The sequence below is a fragment of the Diaphorina citri genome, unplaced genomic scaffold, assembly GCF_000475195.1.
Source record: "Diaphorina citri unplaced genomic scaffold, Diaci psyllid genome assembly version 1.1 scaffold128, whole genome shotgun sequence".
Taxonomy (NCBI): domain Eukaryota; kingdom Metazoa; phylum Arthropoda; class Insecta; order Hemiptera; family Psyllidae; genus Diaphorina; species Diaphorina citri.
Genome location: NW_007377565.1, coordinates 304739 through 322231, shown reverse-complemented (window position 1 = coordinate 322231; position 17493 = coordinate 304739). Strand labels below are relative to the sequence as shown.

Genomic DNA, 17493 nt, shown 5'->3' with positions numbered 1-17493 from the left:
TTCATTTATCTCAAAACACTTTTTTTGGACTTAGTCCGCTCTGCCTCTTAGCCATTCAAATATAACGGCACCCTGTATATCTCAAGAGCGTCTTAAACTCATAAGTTAGATGCTTCCTCAATTTCAATTTTCCAACTTTTCCTCCTCCTCCTCCTCCTCCTCCCCCCCCCCCCCTGTTCTCTGATTCAAACATAATGGGTTTCCTTTGATGTGTGATGTGCGATCTACCTATGTAGGTGAAATTAATGTACACTGGTTTTTGATATATGCTCTACATAAGAACAGGGTGTTTGGAAAACAGTCCAGGAAAATTGGACTTTCACTTCGGATTAGTAACAAAGGTTTCTCTTCGCAAAAAGCTTCGGTGTTTGACCCTGAATCATGGCACAAAAGTCCCCTAAGTGTGCTACATTACATTGAAATGGGGGTCTTTTCTGACGAAATCCCTGTGTGCGGAGTCCAGTATGTAGGACTATTGCAGCCCTGAGTGTGCTAAGATGTTACCTTTTTTCCGTTACGTATTCGGTTTAAATATGTGTTAAATGTTAAAAGTCTTAAAACACGTCTTTTGCGCTCATTTTTTACTTTAACCAGGTGTAAAGGACCATTTTTAGGAAGAGTCAGCTGTTTAAAAAAATTTCGGGAAAGGTTTCTTTCGACTAACTTTGAGTAAAGGAAAATCAATCTCTGGAATTTCATTATTCTAGTACCTAATGTCTATGAATAAATAAAAAACATAATAGACTCTTGGAGTGGAGGGTGGTGACTCTTGAGTGAACCACTAGGCGAGGTTAACGACGCGACGGCGGCGTTCTCTACCACCTAACCCTTACGAGCATTTAGAAAGCTCCTAGACAAGCGGTGTCCAAATTCTGGGAACCCCCTGAAACAGAAGAAAAGTTCAAAAATTATTAGCCTTTGAATTTTGTGAATGAAAATAGGTGCCGCCAGACAGTGGACAGTAGGCTTACATTACATTTCATTTAAATGGGGGTCTTTTCTGACGAAATTCCTGTGTGCGGAGTCCAGTATGTAGGACTATTTCACCCACAGTAAGCTTGAAATTTCCCAACAAGCCTTCTTTAAGACTTTAATGAGTTAAATATTATACGAATTTTAGATTCATTGATTATTGTGTCTCTTCTCGCCCATCTGATGAGAGGCATACTACTGAATGGACATGCTACGACAGAGACCACACCGGTCTAATGTAGCAGTTGTTCCATTGCTACGAAATAAAAACGGCGGTGAAACACTTATCTTTTTTTATATTGAATGAGTAGTTCACTGAAGAGAGTAGTTCTTTTAACTCACTCACTCTTCACACTGGAACTACCTGCCCTTATCTCGAAGACTCGATGACCTTGAAGGAAGATTATGCTTCGATTCCTGCATAGCTGAGAGGTGAGGTGCGTACCAATATAACTATAAAGAACCCTGCCCTACTAATAAATAAGGTATATTCTCTTCTATTCTATTCTATTCTACTAAGATCTCTAGGTGCCTACGACCAGGGCTGTATCCAGGATTTTATTGAGAGGGGGGGGGGGCAATTCCCTGTAGAATTGTCACTACAAGGAGTCCAAACGGTGAGGGAGAGTGGATGGCTGCTCCAAATTTTCGGAGTTTGGCCCCATAGTAGAGGAGAAAAAATGAAGCCCATCTGATGAGAGGCATACTACGGCATGGACATGCTACGACACAGACAACATACGTCTAATGTAGCAGTTGTTTCATTGCTAGGAAATAAAAACGGTGGTGAGACACTCATCTTTTCTATATAAAAAAAAACAAGGAGGTGTTCCCTTCCCTCTAAATACGACCCCTGTCTACGACTATATTATTCTTACAGAGATAGAGCAACCACTGTGGTCGTGTCGGTATCACACCAGGCTTGCACACCGGAGGTCCCAGATTCGATTCCCGGCAGGGTCATGAAAACTGAATCAACTGGCAACCTTTCAATACTCAAACGGAAACTAAACGTAAAGTCTTTGAGTTTTGGAGAATGTGGAGTTTTGACATCTCCACTAATTTTGAAATTTTGTTTCCCTTGGTAAGATTGACATCTCCACTGATTTTGAACTCTCTTTCAATTTTTAGCCGTCCTTCCTTTATTATTACGATAGTAATAAAAAAAAAGGTATAGTGGACGGGCTGTTGTATTCGCTTCGGTGTCGTCTGTCAGTCTGTCTATCAGTCTGTCCCCATAGAATTACAGAATTAGTGATTTTCTCTAATCACGATCGAATAAACTACGGGCTATAAAAAATTCCCGGAGGGACGGACCCAGCTTGTTTCTCTCTTTCTTAGATACCCCGATAGGTTATGGCCGGGGCCACAATTAGAGTTTAAACTCGGTTTAAGTTTAACTTTCGGATTAAATAATCTGATTGGTTGATTAAAAAAAAATATTCCATCAAACCGTTTAACCCTGTAGGAAATAATCGGTCGACCCTGATATAAATTATCCAAACATAAAAAAAAAAATCCATCGAAACTTACCGGCCCTGGGCGATTTTCAATCCAGATCACGCGATTAATCCAAAGGCCAAGGCGATTTACCGGTTGGTAAGTCATAGTTACCTTCATCAGATTAAATCATGGTAAAATCAATTCATGGTACAGTAATTAATTCATGTTAAATTATTTCATGGTAACTTTGTTCATGTTAAATTATCTAACACCGGATCTTCCTTCTCAAGAATACCTAGGTACTATAATAATTTGGATTTAAAAAATAAATTATTGAAAAAGATTTAACCCTGCTTAGTCACTGTAGCATACAAAACTTACTGTTGCTGACCTATGAACAGATGTAGACAAGTACCTACCTACGTCCTTATTTTTGGAAAACTGTAGACCTTCAAAAGGGGGTTTACCTGACTGAAGTCTACAGTATCAGTTTAACTTGATTTTGATTCATTCCTATTCCTCATTTTGATTAATGATTGACTTTTTGTACCTATCTGCGCTTGCGCAGACCCTAAAAGGGTTTTTCAAAATTCAGACTGTAGATCAAAGGGTTAAAATTAACTGATAATTTTGGATTAGTAAAGAGTTTATAAATTTTTATTTAGGAGTAGTTATAATTAGTTTTTTTTTCTCTCAATGTGTTGTTTTATTGTTTACTTTTTTTTATGTTGTATTTGTCAATGGTCCAAAGGCAAGAAGGTAACGGTTTCGATTTAGTTATTTATAAAAATAAATGCAAATAATTATCGGAATAATTATTTATAAAAGAATCTTCACAAATTAAAATATAAAATTTAAAAAGACAATTGAGATTCGACATGTTATTTATAAATTTATTTCAATCATATGACTATTATGAATAGACTGCTAAGAACTATTATCTATTTTACAGCATTAAAAACAAAGCACGTTAATTCTGTACACGATGGGTAACTTTCACAATTTTTTCTCCTCGATGCAAAAGATTTACACGTCGGGCCAAGTCTTTATTTTTTTTTTTTTTTTTTTTTTGACAGAGGGAACTGTAATTGCTTAGACGTTATCGTCCCGAAATCGAAGAGAGAAGGACATAAAAAAGCCAGCCGTTCCGAAAACGTACATTATCCCATCGGGCGGGAATCGAACCTATAGCGCTTACAAGGCAGGCGCGCTACCAACCAAGCTAACTAGGCTGACTAGACTGGCTTTTACTCTTCTATAGGCAAATTTAGCAGGATAATTTAGCAGGATAATGCAGGAGAACTTGATGTAAATTTTAATCAATAAACCTAACTGCCAGTCATAACTCTCATACGAGTTGTACTGTTTACTTTCTCTGCTGTAATCGTACTAATCACATAATGGTTGGGGAATAAATATAAATAGTCGCTGTGAAACCAGAAGCGCCAACCCCTACACTGAGGAAACAAGCTGGGTCCGTCCCTCCGGGAATTTTTCAGCCCGTAGTTTATTCGATCGTGATTAGAGAAAATCAGTACCTATGTACCTACCTAATTTGTTTAATATTCAGTTTATTATCATTCTTGATTTGATTTTTTGATTTTACTTTCACGTAATGATTTAAAATCAAGACTAGAGCCCGTTCTCCCTTTATTCCCAATATAAGGCTCAAGTCACCCATCCATTTATTGGCCTTGCTCGGCGTAGCCTAACATAGGTGACGCTAAAACCGGTCTTAAAATAACGACTGAAGTGTTATCTAAAACTTTCTCGCTTTGAGTTCATAGGTCGTCGCGAAAAATTTCGAGATCAGAGCTCATTTGTGTGAGAAAAATGTGAAAAAAATCCCCCAAAAACCAGTTTTTTTGGTTTTTTGGCTTTATGGTTTTCTGGACAAAATTTGCACCACCATTTTCGTGTTCCTGGTAAAAAGACCTTTAATTTGATATATAGGTTGACTAGGTTTGGATAAGTCCTTCTAGGGGAGTGTCTTTTAAGAAAAAAGAAAGAAAGCTCGTCTTTTTATCCGCCCGCGGCGAATTTTATCTAAACAAGGTTCCTTTTCGGAACGGCTGGCGTTCTCCTATCTTGGCTTTCTTCTCTCTTCGCTTCCGGGACGATAAGACCTTAGCAGTTACAGTTCCCTCTATCAAGTCTCAAAAAGTAAAATAATAATAAATAAGGAAAGTAATTGACACCGAAGCGAATACAATAGTCCGTCCCTTATACCTTTTTATTACTATTGTAATAATAAAGGAAGGACGGACTAAAAATCAAAGTTGATTCAACGAAGTATGGAATTCATGGACCCACCCACCTAATCCATTTTAAAAATTGAATACGAAAGTTGATGCCGGAATTCGTTCTTTTGTTGACTTGTTGTTGATTATATTCCTTCTTTGTTGACATTGACGAGAGGGCAGACAGGGCATCATGAGATGGCATGTGGCCCACCTTACCATGTGGGTGGATGTTGAAATTAGGCTGCGGTTCCACTAGATGAGATTTTTAAACGACGCCGACGTTATGTCATGTAGCTTTTTTTTGAAGAGGGTTGATAGAGGGAACTGTAACTGCTATGGTCCTATCATCCCGAAATCGAAGAGAGAAGAAGACAGGATGGGAGAAAGCCAGCCGTTCCGAGAACGAACATTATCCGTTCAGGATAAGATCTATCCCGGGCGGGAATCGAAACCGCGGCCTAGTGCTTACAAGGCAGACGCGCTACCAACCAAGCTAACTAGGCTGGCCATGTAGCTTCATATGACTGAAACTGAAAGATACCAACATTTTGTGGAAATAAGGTTTCACAGCATTCGACTTTATAGTTCTGTGTCGTAGCATACCCATCCCATTGTACCTACAAACATATGTGTCTCATCAGATGGGCGAGAAGAGACACAATACTCCTCGTCTTTAGGGTCTGGATTAAGAGCACCAGAAAGTAACCCGCTAAAAGAGGTAAGAATACATAATTATTATGAAAGTAATATTTTTCCAATCGCAATATGATAATATCCACTTAGGATAGACACTTGAGAAAAGGAAGAACATTAATGTTATTGTCTATCTTTCAGTGTTTTTAGTGATGGGGTGGGGCTTAGCCTCCATTTAGTTCGCAATATGATTGCAAATGTTTGTCGATTTTGGGCATAGGATCCGAGATTTGGTTTATGGCGTCAGAAATCTGATGCAATGTAATCGCAACCTCATGGAACCATGGAATCTTCTGTAGATAGATTTGGTCTCTCATGAAAGGTAGGGCGGAACAGCTCATTATTTAGTTTTAGGATCAGCTTCGTCGCACCGCAAGAAATGACAATGGGATCAATAGAAAATATCCACTTAGGATAGACACTTGAGAAAAGGAAGAACATTAATGTTATTGTCTATCTTTCAGTGTTTTTAGTGATGGGGTGGGGCTCAGCCTCCATTTAGTTCAAAATTACCTAACTTCTTACATTAACTTTAACCAGTTTGATTGGAGCTGAGAAAACACTATTACCTTGTTGGTCACAACAACACACTATTACCTTGTTGGTCACAACCATTTAGTTCAAATTACCTAACTTCTTACATTAACTTTAACCAGTTTGAGTGGAGCTGAGAAAACACACTATTACCTTGTTGGTCACAACAACACACTATTACCTTGTTGGTCACCCATCCAGACACCAATCACCCATAAAGTTGCCTTAGCGTTCCCACAAAGTTAAAACCACCTTCTCCTTTTATTGCTTGTTAAAATATAGGCTCGTATCCTAAGCCTAAGAGGCTTATGCTAGTAAAATTCTCCGTGGGATATTCTTAAAAAAAGTACCTCTTCTTAGGTATAAGTCTATACACACTTTTTTTAGAAATGAGATCAGTAGAACACCTCCGTTTCCGAATTGAAATGAATAAATTTGCCTGGATGAAGAGTTAAAACAAATGAAATATACTATGGTCGAGGATAATTATGAATGCACATCATTTACACACAGAGTGCCTTAGCGATTCAGGTTGTGATAAAGTGAACAACAAAGGTCTTATCTGTTTGTATTTGTATTCAAATCAAAACTTTAATATGTATTATTGTAGTTACCTACTGATCCTACAGTGATATACATAATACATTATTTTTGTGAGTTATTTGGTTATTACATAAAATCAGTGAAAACCAAATATTAGCCCAAACCCATAGCATTCACCCTAGCTAGGGCTGATCAAAAGGCTCATTTTTTTGAGGAACAAAATCTGTGAAATTCATCTTATTGTTTCAGTTTTGTCACACATCTGATGAAGAGACTGCGACACAGTCAAGTGCGTGGAATTTCCATCAAACTGCAAGAAGAAGAACGAGAAAGACGTGACAACTATGTTCCCGAAGTGTCTGCCCTAGAACAAGATGTAATTGAAGTTGACTCCGAAACTAAGGACATGTTGAGAATGCTGGTGAGTCTATTTTGTATTTTAGAAGTTTTCTTTTTTTTTTATTATTATTATTATTTTTTTTTTACCATAGGTACCTATAACACAACATGAAATTTACATAGTTAAATGGCTTGGACTACAATCCATGATTAATTTGGTCTAACTCTTAGAATTCTTTAAAATGCTGAAAAAGTGAATCCAACCAAATTTAGTTTGTTTAGTCCAAGAGTTTAGGTCCTGACTATTATTTATATTTCTCTGATCTGTTGTGTCTATCCTGCATTCCAAAACTTGGAACTTAGCAGAACTATTTTCAGGAACATAGTATGGATTTTCACCTTACATTCAACAAAACTTTTTTTTTCTTAATAGAATATACCTTGTTTATCCTGCTTGAATGATACTAAAAAGTCTCTTTACCTCTACAGCCTTAACAAGGTCTCATTTATTTTATTAGTTTAATATCATAACATAACAAAAGTTTAGAACAGAAGACCTTGTTTAGTTTAAAAAGAAAAGAAAAAATGTATCCTACATGTCCCCCTTATGAGATATTTTGTCAGAAATAATGGTCATACCAGGGTTTTCTTCTGTAATAGCACAATTTCATTTTGTTGGGTCTCTTTCCAATGCTTTCAGGACTTCAACAACATCGGTGGACTGCAACTCATTCAACCTCCAGCCAACACAGCTTTTGGCCGAAGAAACTAATATCAGTGAAGATGATGGAAGCTTGTTTTTTTGTTTTTGTACTTTACTCTGTAAGATTCTATTTTATGCCCAATATAATGATGAGTTGACTACACACATTGTGTTTCTCATTTGGATAGATCTACAGTTCTAATTGAGCCTTGAAGTACAGTAGATCCTTGATTATTTCAACTCCAAGATATCCTATCTTATCAGAGGAAAAGATCATAGAAAGTAATCATTTCAGCTTTGATCATTTCAACTACATCTGGTCCCAATTAGTTGAAATAATCGAGGTTCTACTGTAAATGTCAAGACCTCAGAGAATACAAGGATGGATGTGGAAGAGACAAACATTTCCTGTCCATACTTCTTTTTTTTTCCAATTGGGCACTCTAAAAATTGCATGTGGTTTGTACCAATCCCTCCTGGGTTAGATCCTTGTGTAAAGGCCTATCTATGTTTCTGAGGTAAGACAAGGTTGCATCAATGGGTATGTTATCTCTGAGCAACTTCAGACATAATGCCTGGTCAGTTTTTCCTTGTTTTTTTCCAGTAAGGTGGGTTCAAATGTACTAGGACTTGGAAGAGGGAAAAAAAAGCAAGCCTAGCTTAACCACAACCTCAAATGTTCTCAGGTCTAGTTAGCTTGGTTGGTAATGTGTCTGCCTTGTAAGTGCTTTAGTGCTCTAGGCCATGGGTTTGATTCCCGCCCAGAGTGGATTTTATCCTGAAGGGATAAGGTTTGTTCTCGGAACAGCTGACTTTCTCTCATCCTGTCTTACATGTCTCTTCAATTTTGGGATGCTAACTGCTAAGACCTGAGCAGTTACAGTGTTTAGTTTAAAAAGAAAAGAAAAAATGTATCCTACATGTCCCCCTTATGAGATATTTTGTCAGAAATAATGGTCATACCAGGGTTTTTCTTCTGTAATAGCAGAATTTCATTTTGTTGGGTCTCATCACAAGGTTGAGTGTTCCCCGCAACAGCCAGTCACGGAATCAATCATTTTTGCATGATGTAAATTTTTGACCCCGCCGGGAATCGAATCTGGGTCTCCCGCGGGCAAGGAGGTAGGTGGGCTTTTAGTTTTTATGCTTCACTTTTTTCCCTACTCAACACCTATCCAGTCTTCTCTCACCTCCTTGAAGTTCAAATTGGTATATGTGCTGCGCTCTATCGGATTTTTACAGAACTACGTAGGCTCGTGGGCATCTTTGTATTCATCCGCACTTCTCTTGTTCTCTTCATTTCTCTTTTGACTTACATTCGTAATAATCGTCAATCGTCTCGCTTTTGGATGTTTTGTTTACTACGTAGGCTCGTAGGCATCTTTGTATTCATCCGCACTTCTCTTGTTCTCTTCATTTCTCTTTTGACTTACATTCGTAATAATCGTCTCGCTTTTGGATGTTTTGTTTTGCTCCAGTCTTTCGTTCGATGTACACCAAGGTGTGAGGAATCTACTTTTTGTGCTCCGAAATTCAAATTTCTACTCAAAATGGTAAGTTTTATCCTGATTTATCCCATTGATCGGCCAAAGAAATGTCCATAGAAAAATATGGTTCGTTGACGAATTCCGAATGGAAATTGAATTTGACTTATAATCGTGTGGAAATCGTATCTTTGATTACCTTCGGTCGGCGTACCATTGTAGCAGGGAAACAGAATCAGTCCAGGATAATAAGAAATCCTCCCAAGTCCCAGCCAAAAACGGAAGAAAGCGAAAGCCTTATCTACCTAGGTGACATTGAATGGGTATCTTCAACCTACTTTTTGGCCCTTTACAGCCCTGTTGGGCCCTAAACAATTCCAATGTAACTTGACAGGCTGTCAGCTTAACAGGCCTTATTATGGCTGAAAAAATATTGGTGAAATCCACCATTTATTAATAAATTCTGTTTATATCTTGGCTCATCAAATTCTATGTCTTGTCCACACATAGGGTCGTGTCAGAACCAAGACTGTGAAGAAAGCTTCCAGAGTTATCATCGAGAAATACTACACTAAGCTCACACTGGATTTCCACACCAACAAGAGGATATGTGAAGAAATTGCCATCATTCCCACCAAACCCCTGAGAAATAAAATTGCCGGGTAAGTAACACCTGTGAAATGTTCCTGAAATTTGTTTATTATAAACTTTATTTGAGCGGCCTCACCAAATATCTAACTCAGTTCAATGGAGGTGCCATCAAAGTCATAATAGCTAACATGATAGATAGGTAATATCCACTATGTGAAGAAATTGCCATCATTCCCACCAAACCCCTGAGAAATAAAATTGCCGGGTAAGTAACACCTGTGAAATGTTCCTGAAATTTGCTTATTATTAACTTTGTTTGAGCGGTTTCACCAAATATCAAACTCAGTTCAATGGAGGTGCCATCAAAGTCATAATAGCTAACATGATAGATAGGTAATATCCACTTAGACACTTGAGAACCACCCCCCACCCCTCAACAAAATTATGAATACAGCCCTGTCTGTGATATATCCAAAGTGGTTGGGCATGAGACTTTTAGCTTTACTATTTACTTAGACTTGATGTTATTCCAACAAAAAGTTTTTTTTTTGAAGAGGCCTGATAAAGAGAACTTTAACTGCTAAGGTTTTGTTGTCCCAAAAGCAAAGAGAGAAAGGATAGAAGAAAGCCAGCCATTCCAAGATCAAACTTTATCTGTTTGGAATAAAATCTGCCTCAGGTGGGAATCAATCCCATGGCCTAGCACCTACAAGGCAGACACATTACCAACCAAGCTAACTATAGTCAATCGAGATGGATATGAGAGCAATGGGTCATCAAAAAAAGTAGGCTAGGTACATTGCCAAACATATCAAAGGTCCAACAGTAGAAAATCTTTAAAAGGGGAAGGTACATTGCACAGTGATTCAACCTCTTGAAAAAAAATGTTACAGATCAAAGCTACCTCTGCTTTTTAAAAGAGAGAGTTTATAAAAATAGACCTTTACTTTAAATGCAACTTGCATTCTGATTGGTTCCTTCATTTTGGTGACTCCTTGCTCTCATATCCATCTGGACAGATTTTAGGTCATTTATCATTTTTGTCTTCTCTCTTTCCAGTATGTGAAATAACGGAATGGCCTCTCATTTGCTTGTACTGTGGTGTTGTATACTGCGGACGCTATGGGAACCAGCATGCAATCAAACATTGGGAGAGTAACCCAGAGCATTGTATAAATCTCAACTGTCAAACTTATGAAGTTTATTGGTAAGAGAATACTAACACCTACTTTAACTTGAGCACTTGTAAACACCTCTCTTGACTTTTTTTGGTCTGATGGTGGGAATCTGAGTATTCTCAATAGCTCACCGAATTTTCTTCTTTGAATGTTGAATCTCAATTGTCTTTTTATTTTCAATCTAAATGCTATAATCATGGTTTTTTTTTTTGTTTTTCCTTTATTTTTTTTTTTTTTAAAATTTTTTTGGGGGGGAAATTTTTTTTTTTTTTTTTTTTTTTTTTTTTTTTAGAACTAAAAATATAGATTGTGTGTGAAACTATTTAGACTTACTTTATCATGGACACTCATTGCTATGTTGAAAGCTTAAAAGAGGTTAAGCAGAACAGCCATGGTAGACAGTAATGGTTCTACTACCTAACCTCTTCTGGGCTTTTAACATAGCACCGAGTGTCCATGATAAAGTAAGTCTAATTAATGTAGGTATTGACCGTTGCAATGAACTCTCAAGAATATGTAAGATCTAGAATCTAGATCACTGTACTTGAATTGTTTTCTTTTTCAGCTATAACTGTGATTCAGATATACTCAATGACACCAAGTCATGGACGGAGATTTATAATTGCAACAACTGTAAGAGCAAACAGAGTTCCACGAAGAAATTCTGGTTCAAACGACTGCCCAATGTAAGTAGTGGAGATATACAGGGTGTATAGAAAAAAAAACGAGACGCACAAAATATCTTGAGATTGAATAGTTTTGAATTTTAAAAAATGCTGAAACGTGTGTCTCAATATATTCAGGGGAAACATTTTCTACTGGGTTTCATTTTATTGACATCAGGGGTGGCTCCGGGGGGGGGGGTCAACTTTCAAATCTCAACTGAAAACCCACACTTTTTAACACGCTATAAGAAAGACCTTGAAAAATAATGTACATTGGTACAAATTTGAGGTCAATGTCATAAACAGAGCCGGGAGCTATGAATTTTTCAAGATTCAAGCCAAGTCATGTCACATTCAACGTATGATTCATTTCATTCAGCGGTGTTGTGATGAAGAGCAAGGCTCAAATTCCGACGGAGGCAGGTCATCCGATTATTCAATAACAAATGGAGATTTGTCGAGTACGAATGTATCAACGCATCAGACTCCACCAGTTAGCAGAACATTACATCCAAGGTCTAGTAATAAGTGAGTTTACCTTCTCCCCTCTTTCTCAGCTCTCATGGATCTTCAAGGAGGAATTTTAATTGTGTTAAGCATAAATGCTTGTCACAAATGTCATTCCCTGCTTAATACACTACTCTAAATTTTATGACTTGACTTGGACTCGAACCACCAACCTCCAGATCCAAAGTCCACCGTGTTCACCAATGCATCCCTGAGGTTGGTTCTCAGCTCTCATGGTGTAGTGGTCACGGAACTTGCCTTACTCATGGAAGACCTGGGTTTGATTCCCAGCATGGTAAAAAAATTTGGAACATTTGAATGATTAATTTTGTAACTGGCTGTTGCTGGGTCCATTTGGCTTTATGAGGAAAAAAAGTAGCTGTATAATAATCATAGTATCCAATACCAGCAATTCTAAAGTCCTCATATGTAGCCAGCCTAGTTAGCTTGGTTGGTAGCATGTCTGCCTTGTAAGCGCTAGGCCGCATGTTCGATTCCCGCTCGGGGCGGATTTTATCCTCAAGGGATAATGTTTGTTCTCAGATTGGCTTGCTTTCTCCTATCATGCCTTCCTTCTCTCTTCGATTTCGGGACGAGCAGACCTTAGCAGTTAGTTCCCTCTGTCAAACCTCTTAAAAAAATATGAAAAAAAGGCCTCATCAAAACCGTCGGCCCCTCCCGGTGGCCACTTGGACAGCAATATCTACGACCTGGCTGCTGTCATCGTGCATCATGGAACAGGTGAGTTACAACTTTCAATTACTTGGGGACACTTGAATTTTCAGGGATGGACACCATGTAAGGGCTAAAGACCTCAGGTCAATTTTCTGAAATGGGGGAACCCCCAAGGCCCAACTTTCAACACACCATAAGAAAGAGCCTAAAATTAACTAGGCCGGCTACCTACAAAGTTTTCTTATATCAAATCAAGGTACAAAATTACAAATCTAATTGAATAATGGAACGCATAATAATAATAGTGCTTATTTATACTGCTCGCATAGGACTGAAAAGTCCCTTTACTCCAGCAGTAGGCTACTACTATACTATTACGTATTACTGCGGTGAAATTCTCAAATTATGTTGAGGATAAAATTCCGAATATTATTTTACTATTTCTTACAAAGAAGGCGTTTTCCCTTTTGATTTTGTTTCTTCTAGGCCATTTAGGATTATAGGATTAGGAGAAAGCCATCCGTTTCAAGAGCGAACATTATCTGTTCAGGATAAAATCCGCCCAGATGGGAATCAATCCCGCGACCTGGCACTTACATGGCAGACGCGCTACCAATCGAGCTAACTAGGCTTTGTAAGTGCTAGGCCGCATGTTCGATTCCCGCTCGGGGCGGATTTTATCCTCAAGGGATAATGTTTGGTCTCAGATTGGCTCACTTTCTCCTATCATGCCTTCCTTCTCTCTTTGATTTCGGAATTCTCTCTTCAATTTCGGGACGAGAAGACCTTAGCAGTTAGGTCCCTCTGTCAAACCTCTTAAAAAAATATAAAAAAAAGGCCTCATCATATGCTGTTTCTCATTTCAGATCCAGACAGAGTAACGAGAATGAGGAGCAACAGAACAACAGGAGAGAAACACGGAAGAGAAGGCGTAGTAGGAATGACTCCACGTCTTCAACGTCATCAAATGTTAGCAAGAAAGTTGTAGGCTTGAAAAATCTAGGCAACACATGTTTTATGAATGCTGTGCTACAATCGTTAAGGTACAAATACAACCCTAATGGTGGATTTCACAAATGACATAATGAGAAATTTCACTAATGGGAAAAATTTTAACCATCAAAAAGGAGTTTTTAATGATCTGAAAAAGAAATTTTAATAATCAAAAAATTAAGTTTTTAATAATCCAAAAAGGAGGAGTTCTTAAAAACTTCTTTTTGAATTATTAAAAAATCCTTTTTGGATCATTAAAAATTCTCTCATTAGTGAAATATCTCTTGTCATTGGTGATATCCACCATAAATACTGCAGGAGTAATGGGTGATTAGATTGCTGGGGTGAATGGACGTTGCAGTACTGTTTTAGAAGATGAACAAGGTTTATCAAGTTCATTCTTTTGGGGGAAATACCCCAGGAATAGTGCACTACTATGTTAATGCTCTTCAAAGGAAAATTCAGTCTTATTTTGCAGATAAACAAGGTTTAATCTAAAAAGAATAAGATCCCAGGAACAAAAGCAACTAAGTATGTTACTTTGATATTTATGAACAATGAACATAAAATAGAATTAGAATGGACAAAATTCCCGAGTATTCAATCAAGTAACACAATTGTCTGTTTGTTGGTCTTCTTCTGTTAACATTTATGTATTATGTTATTAAACCCATAAAATACATGAGACCTTGTTTGGACTGCTGGGGTAAAGGGTAAAGGGACTTTTTAGTCTCATTCGAGCAGGATAAACAAGGTATATTGTATTCTATTCTCTGTTTCAGTAATATTCAAGAGTTTTCGCATTTCTTCAAACAACTGCCAGCCATCAGTGATTTCTTTAGGAAGGGAAATTTCAGGCTAGACTAAGCTGGTCTATTCCCTGTTTATAGTCCCTCAGCCAGACAGACCTTTTTTTTAAAGAGGTTTGATTCTCTGTTTCAGTAATATTCAAGAGTTTTCGCATTTCTTCAAACAACTGCCAGCCATCACCGAGATTTCCACAAAACAGAATGGTGGTGGAGGGCGTATGGTAGGAAGTCTCCGAGAGAGGTAATAATAATATATTTCTTATTGTATTTTTCTTTCTTTTTTTTTCACCTTTCGGTATTCACAATTTTCTTAAATTTAGGCCTTGGAACTTATTTTACTAAAACTAAACTTAAATCTAAACGAAATCCTATTGCTGTAGTATGCACCATAGAAAAAAATCAAGAAGAAGAAGAAGAAGAAGAAGAGGGAAAAAAAGGGAGAAGAAGAATAGGTAGATCCCAGGTCATACTCTCAACCTGTAAATTCTTCAAAGGCATAGGGTGTGAGTTCAAGAAGTCGCCCTTTGAGAGAGTTTTTGAAGTGTAAGGGACCAAGTAACTTTTCTTGGTCCGATAGAGACTGTTATAGAGTTGAATACCCTCCCTAAGGAAAGATCTATCCATAATTTTGTTTGAACTAAGAAGTAGTTTGTTCTTATTTCTTGTGTAGTAGTTTGTTCTTATTTCCTGTGTAGTAGTTTGTTCTTATTTCTTGTGTAAAGGTACCGAAAGGCGTCTCCCTACTATCATCAGCAATCACTCAAGGATCTGAACAATCACCTGATGGTGGAAGAGCTACGCAAGGTTTTCATCTGTTTGACGGACCACCATTTGGCGGACAACAAGAGTGCAATTTCCCCCGAGGAATTGTTCGTGGTCATTTGGAAAGTGATGCCATCACGGTTCGGGTGAGAATCATTTCCTGCTAAATTTATGTTCCTCATTTGTTTTAAGTTGATCAAGAAGTGTTAGGTTTATATTATGTAGGTAGGTACCTTTTTTTTGGTTCAGAAGAATAAGAAAAAGTATTTTTTAAAAAAAAAAAAACACACTTAAGTTATTAAAACTGCAATAATAATTAGGAAAGGAAATTATACACAGAATATAAAAAGTGGGCGCTTGTTCTTTGCCAAAAATGGGGACAAAGTGAGCTCAGGATAAAAAAAAAGAAAAATAATAATACCTACTCTTGTTAAAAAACAGAAACAAAACTCTAATTTGCCACGAAATGTTAACAAATCGAGTGAGTGCCATCTTTTGACAACACAACCATAACTGCTAAGGTCTTATTGTCCCGAAATCGATGAGAGGAGGAAGACAGGATAGGAGAAAGCCAGCCGTTCCGAGAACGAACATTATCCCAGCAGCATAAAATCCGCCCCGTTCAGGAATCAAACCCACAGCCTAGCGCTTACAAGGCAGACGCGCAACCAATCAAACTAACTAGCCTGGCTCAACACAATTAAGATGGACCATTATTATTTCCAGGTGGTTTCGGCAGCAGGATGCTCACGAGTTCCTTCGCTACACGCTAGATCGCGTTCATAACGAGCTGGTTCATCTCCCTGATAGTGTTACTATAGCAACAGAAGCGAAGGAAGAAGGAGGAGGCGGCGGTAAAGATACGAAACCATCCATTGTAACCAATATATTCGGTGGTGCTCTTCTAAGTGAGGTGAGTTGTCTAGATCACTTGGTTTTAATCTCTTAATTATTTATTACAAGACTCATACATGCGGTATCTATTGGCTTGATCAAAAGTTTGAACCGAAATTGGACCTGGGACACCAAATTTCAAGGATTGACGTGCATTGATGTCATTCAGAAGTGTACCAAATTTCATCAGAATCGGAACGGGCAATCGTGAGTTATAACGGAACAAACATCCAAACTAAATGCAAACGGTCGAGTTAAAACGTAGACCTTCACTTCTTTCAGTCGATTACGTCACGTGATAGTAGTGTGGCTGTGCTTAACGAAATTACCTACAATATTATGGAAAAACTTTTTGCCTGTCTGGGGGACGTTAAACAGGGAGTATATCAGCCTGAATTTCCATTGCTAAAGAAATAGCAAAGGTTGAGTGTGAAGAACATCCACTCGTAAAATTTGTAGCCAAAAAATGTCAGCCCAAAGCAATCAGCGTAGTTAGGATTGATTGAGAGGCTGACGAAAAACGCCGACCCCGTCTGTACACGGGAAAAGGCGACAAAAAAGAAGCTTGAATTAACCATGGTGTTCTCGCATCTCGCCTCACACTTGAACTTGAAGTTTAAGTGTGAACAGGCCCATTATACTATGTAGCCCTCAACATGAAAACTGTGGTATACTACAAGTTGCCATCTAGATGTGAAATCCACCTAAAACTCTGAAAAATGAATTCCAAACATCTGATTGGGCAAAATTTGTTTCTTATTTTACTATTTCTTACAAAGAAGGCGTTTTCCCTTTTGATTTTGTTTCTTCTAGGCCATTTAGGATTATAGGATTAGGAGAAAGCCGTCCGAGTCGAGAGCGAACATTATCTGTTCAGGATAAAATCCGCCCAGATGGGAATCAATCCCGCGACCTGGCACTTACATGGCAGACGCTCTACCAATCGAGCTAACTAGGCCCTAACTAGGCTGGCTACCTACAAAGTTTTCTTATATCAAATCAAGGTACAAAATTACAAATCTAATTGAATAATGGGACGAATAATAATAATAGTGCTTATTCATACTGCTCGCATAGGACTGAAAAGTCCCTTTACTCCAGCAGTAGGATACTACTATACTATTACGTATTACTGCGGTCAAATTCTCAAATTATGTTGAGGATAAAATTCCGAATGGGGAAGATCAGATTCCGAGGAGAACGAATGGGGAAGATCAGATTCCGAGGAGAACGAATGGGGAAGATCAGAACAGACCCAAAAAACACGTAATTTTTGCGAATCGCGATATTGCCAAAATATTCCCATAAATCAAATAATAAGAATAACCTACGTTATTATTATTATTATTTTTTTTAGTAATTTTAAACAGGCTCCGAGAAAAACCAGCTTAAGCATAGATTGGGACACCCTGTATATTGAAAAAAAAACAATGTTCTAACAATACCTAAAGTTAAAATAAAGTCT

At 37.9% G+C, this 17493-nt stretch overlaps 2 protein-coding genes across 2 annotated transcripts; both read left to right on the top strand.

The window, feature by feature from the left end:
- Positions 1–6649: 6649 nt before the first annotated feature.
- Positions 6650–7635, top strand: LOC103524952 (40S ribosomal protein S17). The gene is made up of 2 exons (XM_017449806.2): positions 6650–6849; positions 7468–7635. Exons 1-2 carry the CDS (start codon positions 6694–6696, stop codon positions 7537–7539), a joined length of 228 nt encoding a protein of 75 aa, XP_017305295.1. The 5' UTR covers positions 6650–6693; the 3' UTR covers positions 7540–7635.
- A 2967-nt stretch (positions 7636–10602) lies between these two features.
- On the top strand, positions 10603–16083 carry LOC103524951 (ubiquitin carboxyl-terminal hydrolase 3-like). Its single transcript, XM_008489992.1, has 7 exons — positions 10603–10752; positions 11289–11324; positions 11731–11916; positions 13437–13613; positions 14506–14613; positions 15095–15280; positions 15861–16083. The coding sequence occupies exons 3-7, from the start codon at positions 11750–11752 to the stop codon at positions 16081–16083; spliced, it is 861 nt and encodes a 286-aa protein (XP_008488214.1). The 5' UTR covers positions 10603–10752; positions 11289–11324; positions 11731–11749.
- The last annotated feature ends 1410 nt before the right edge of the window (positions 16084–17493 follow it).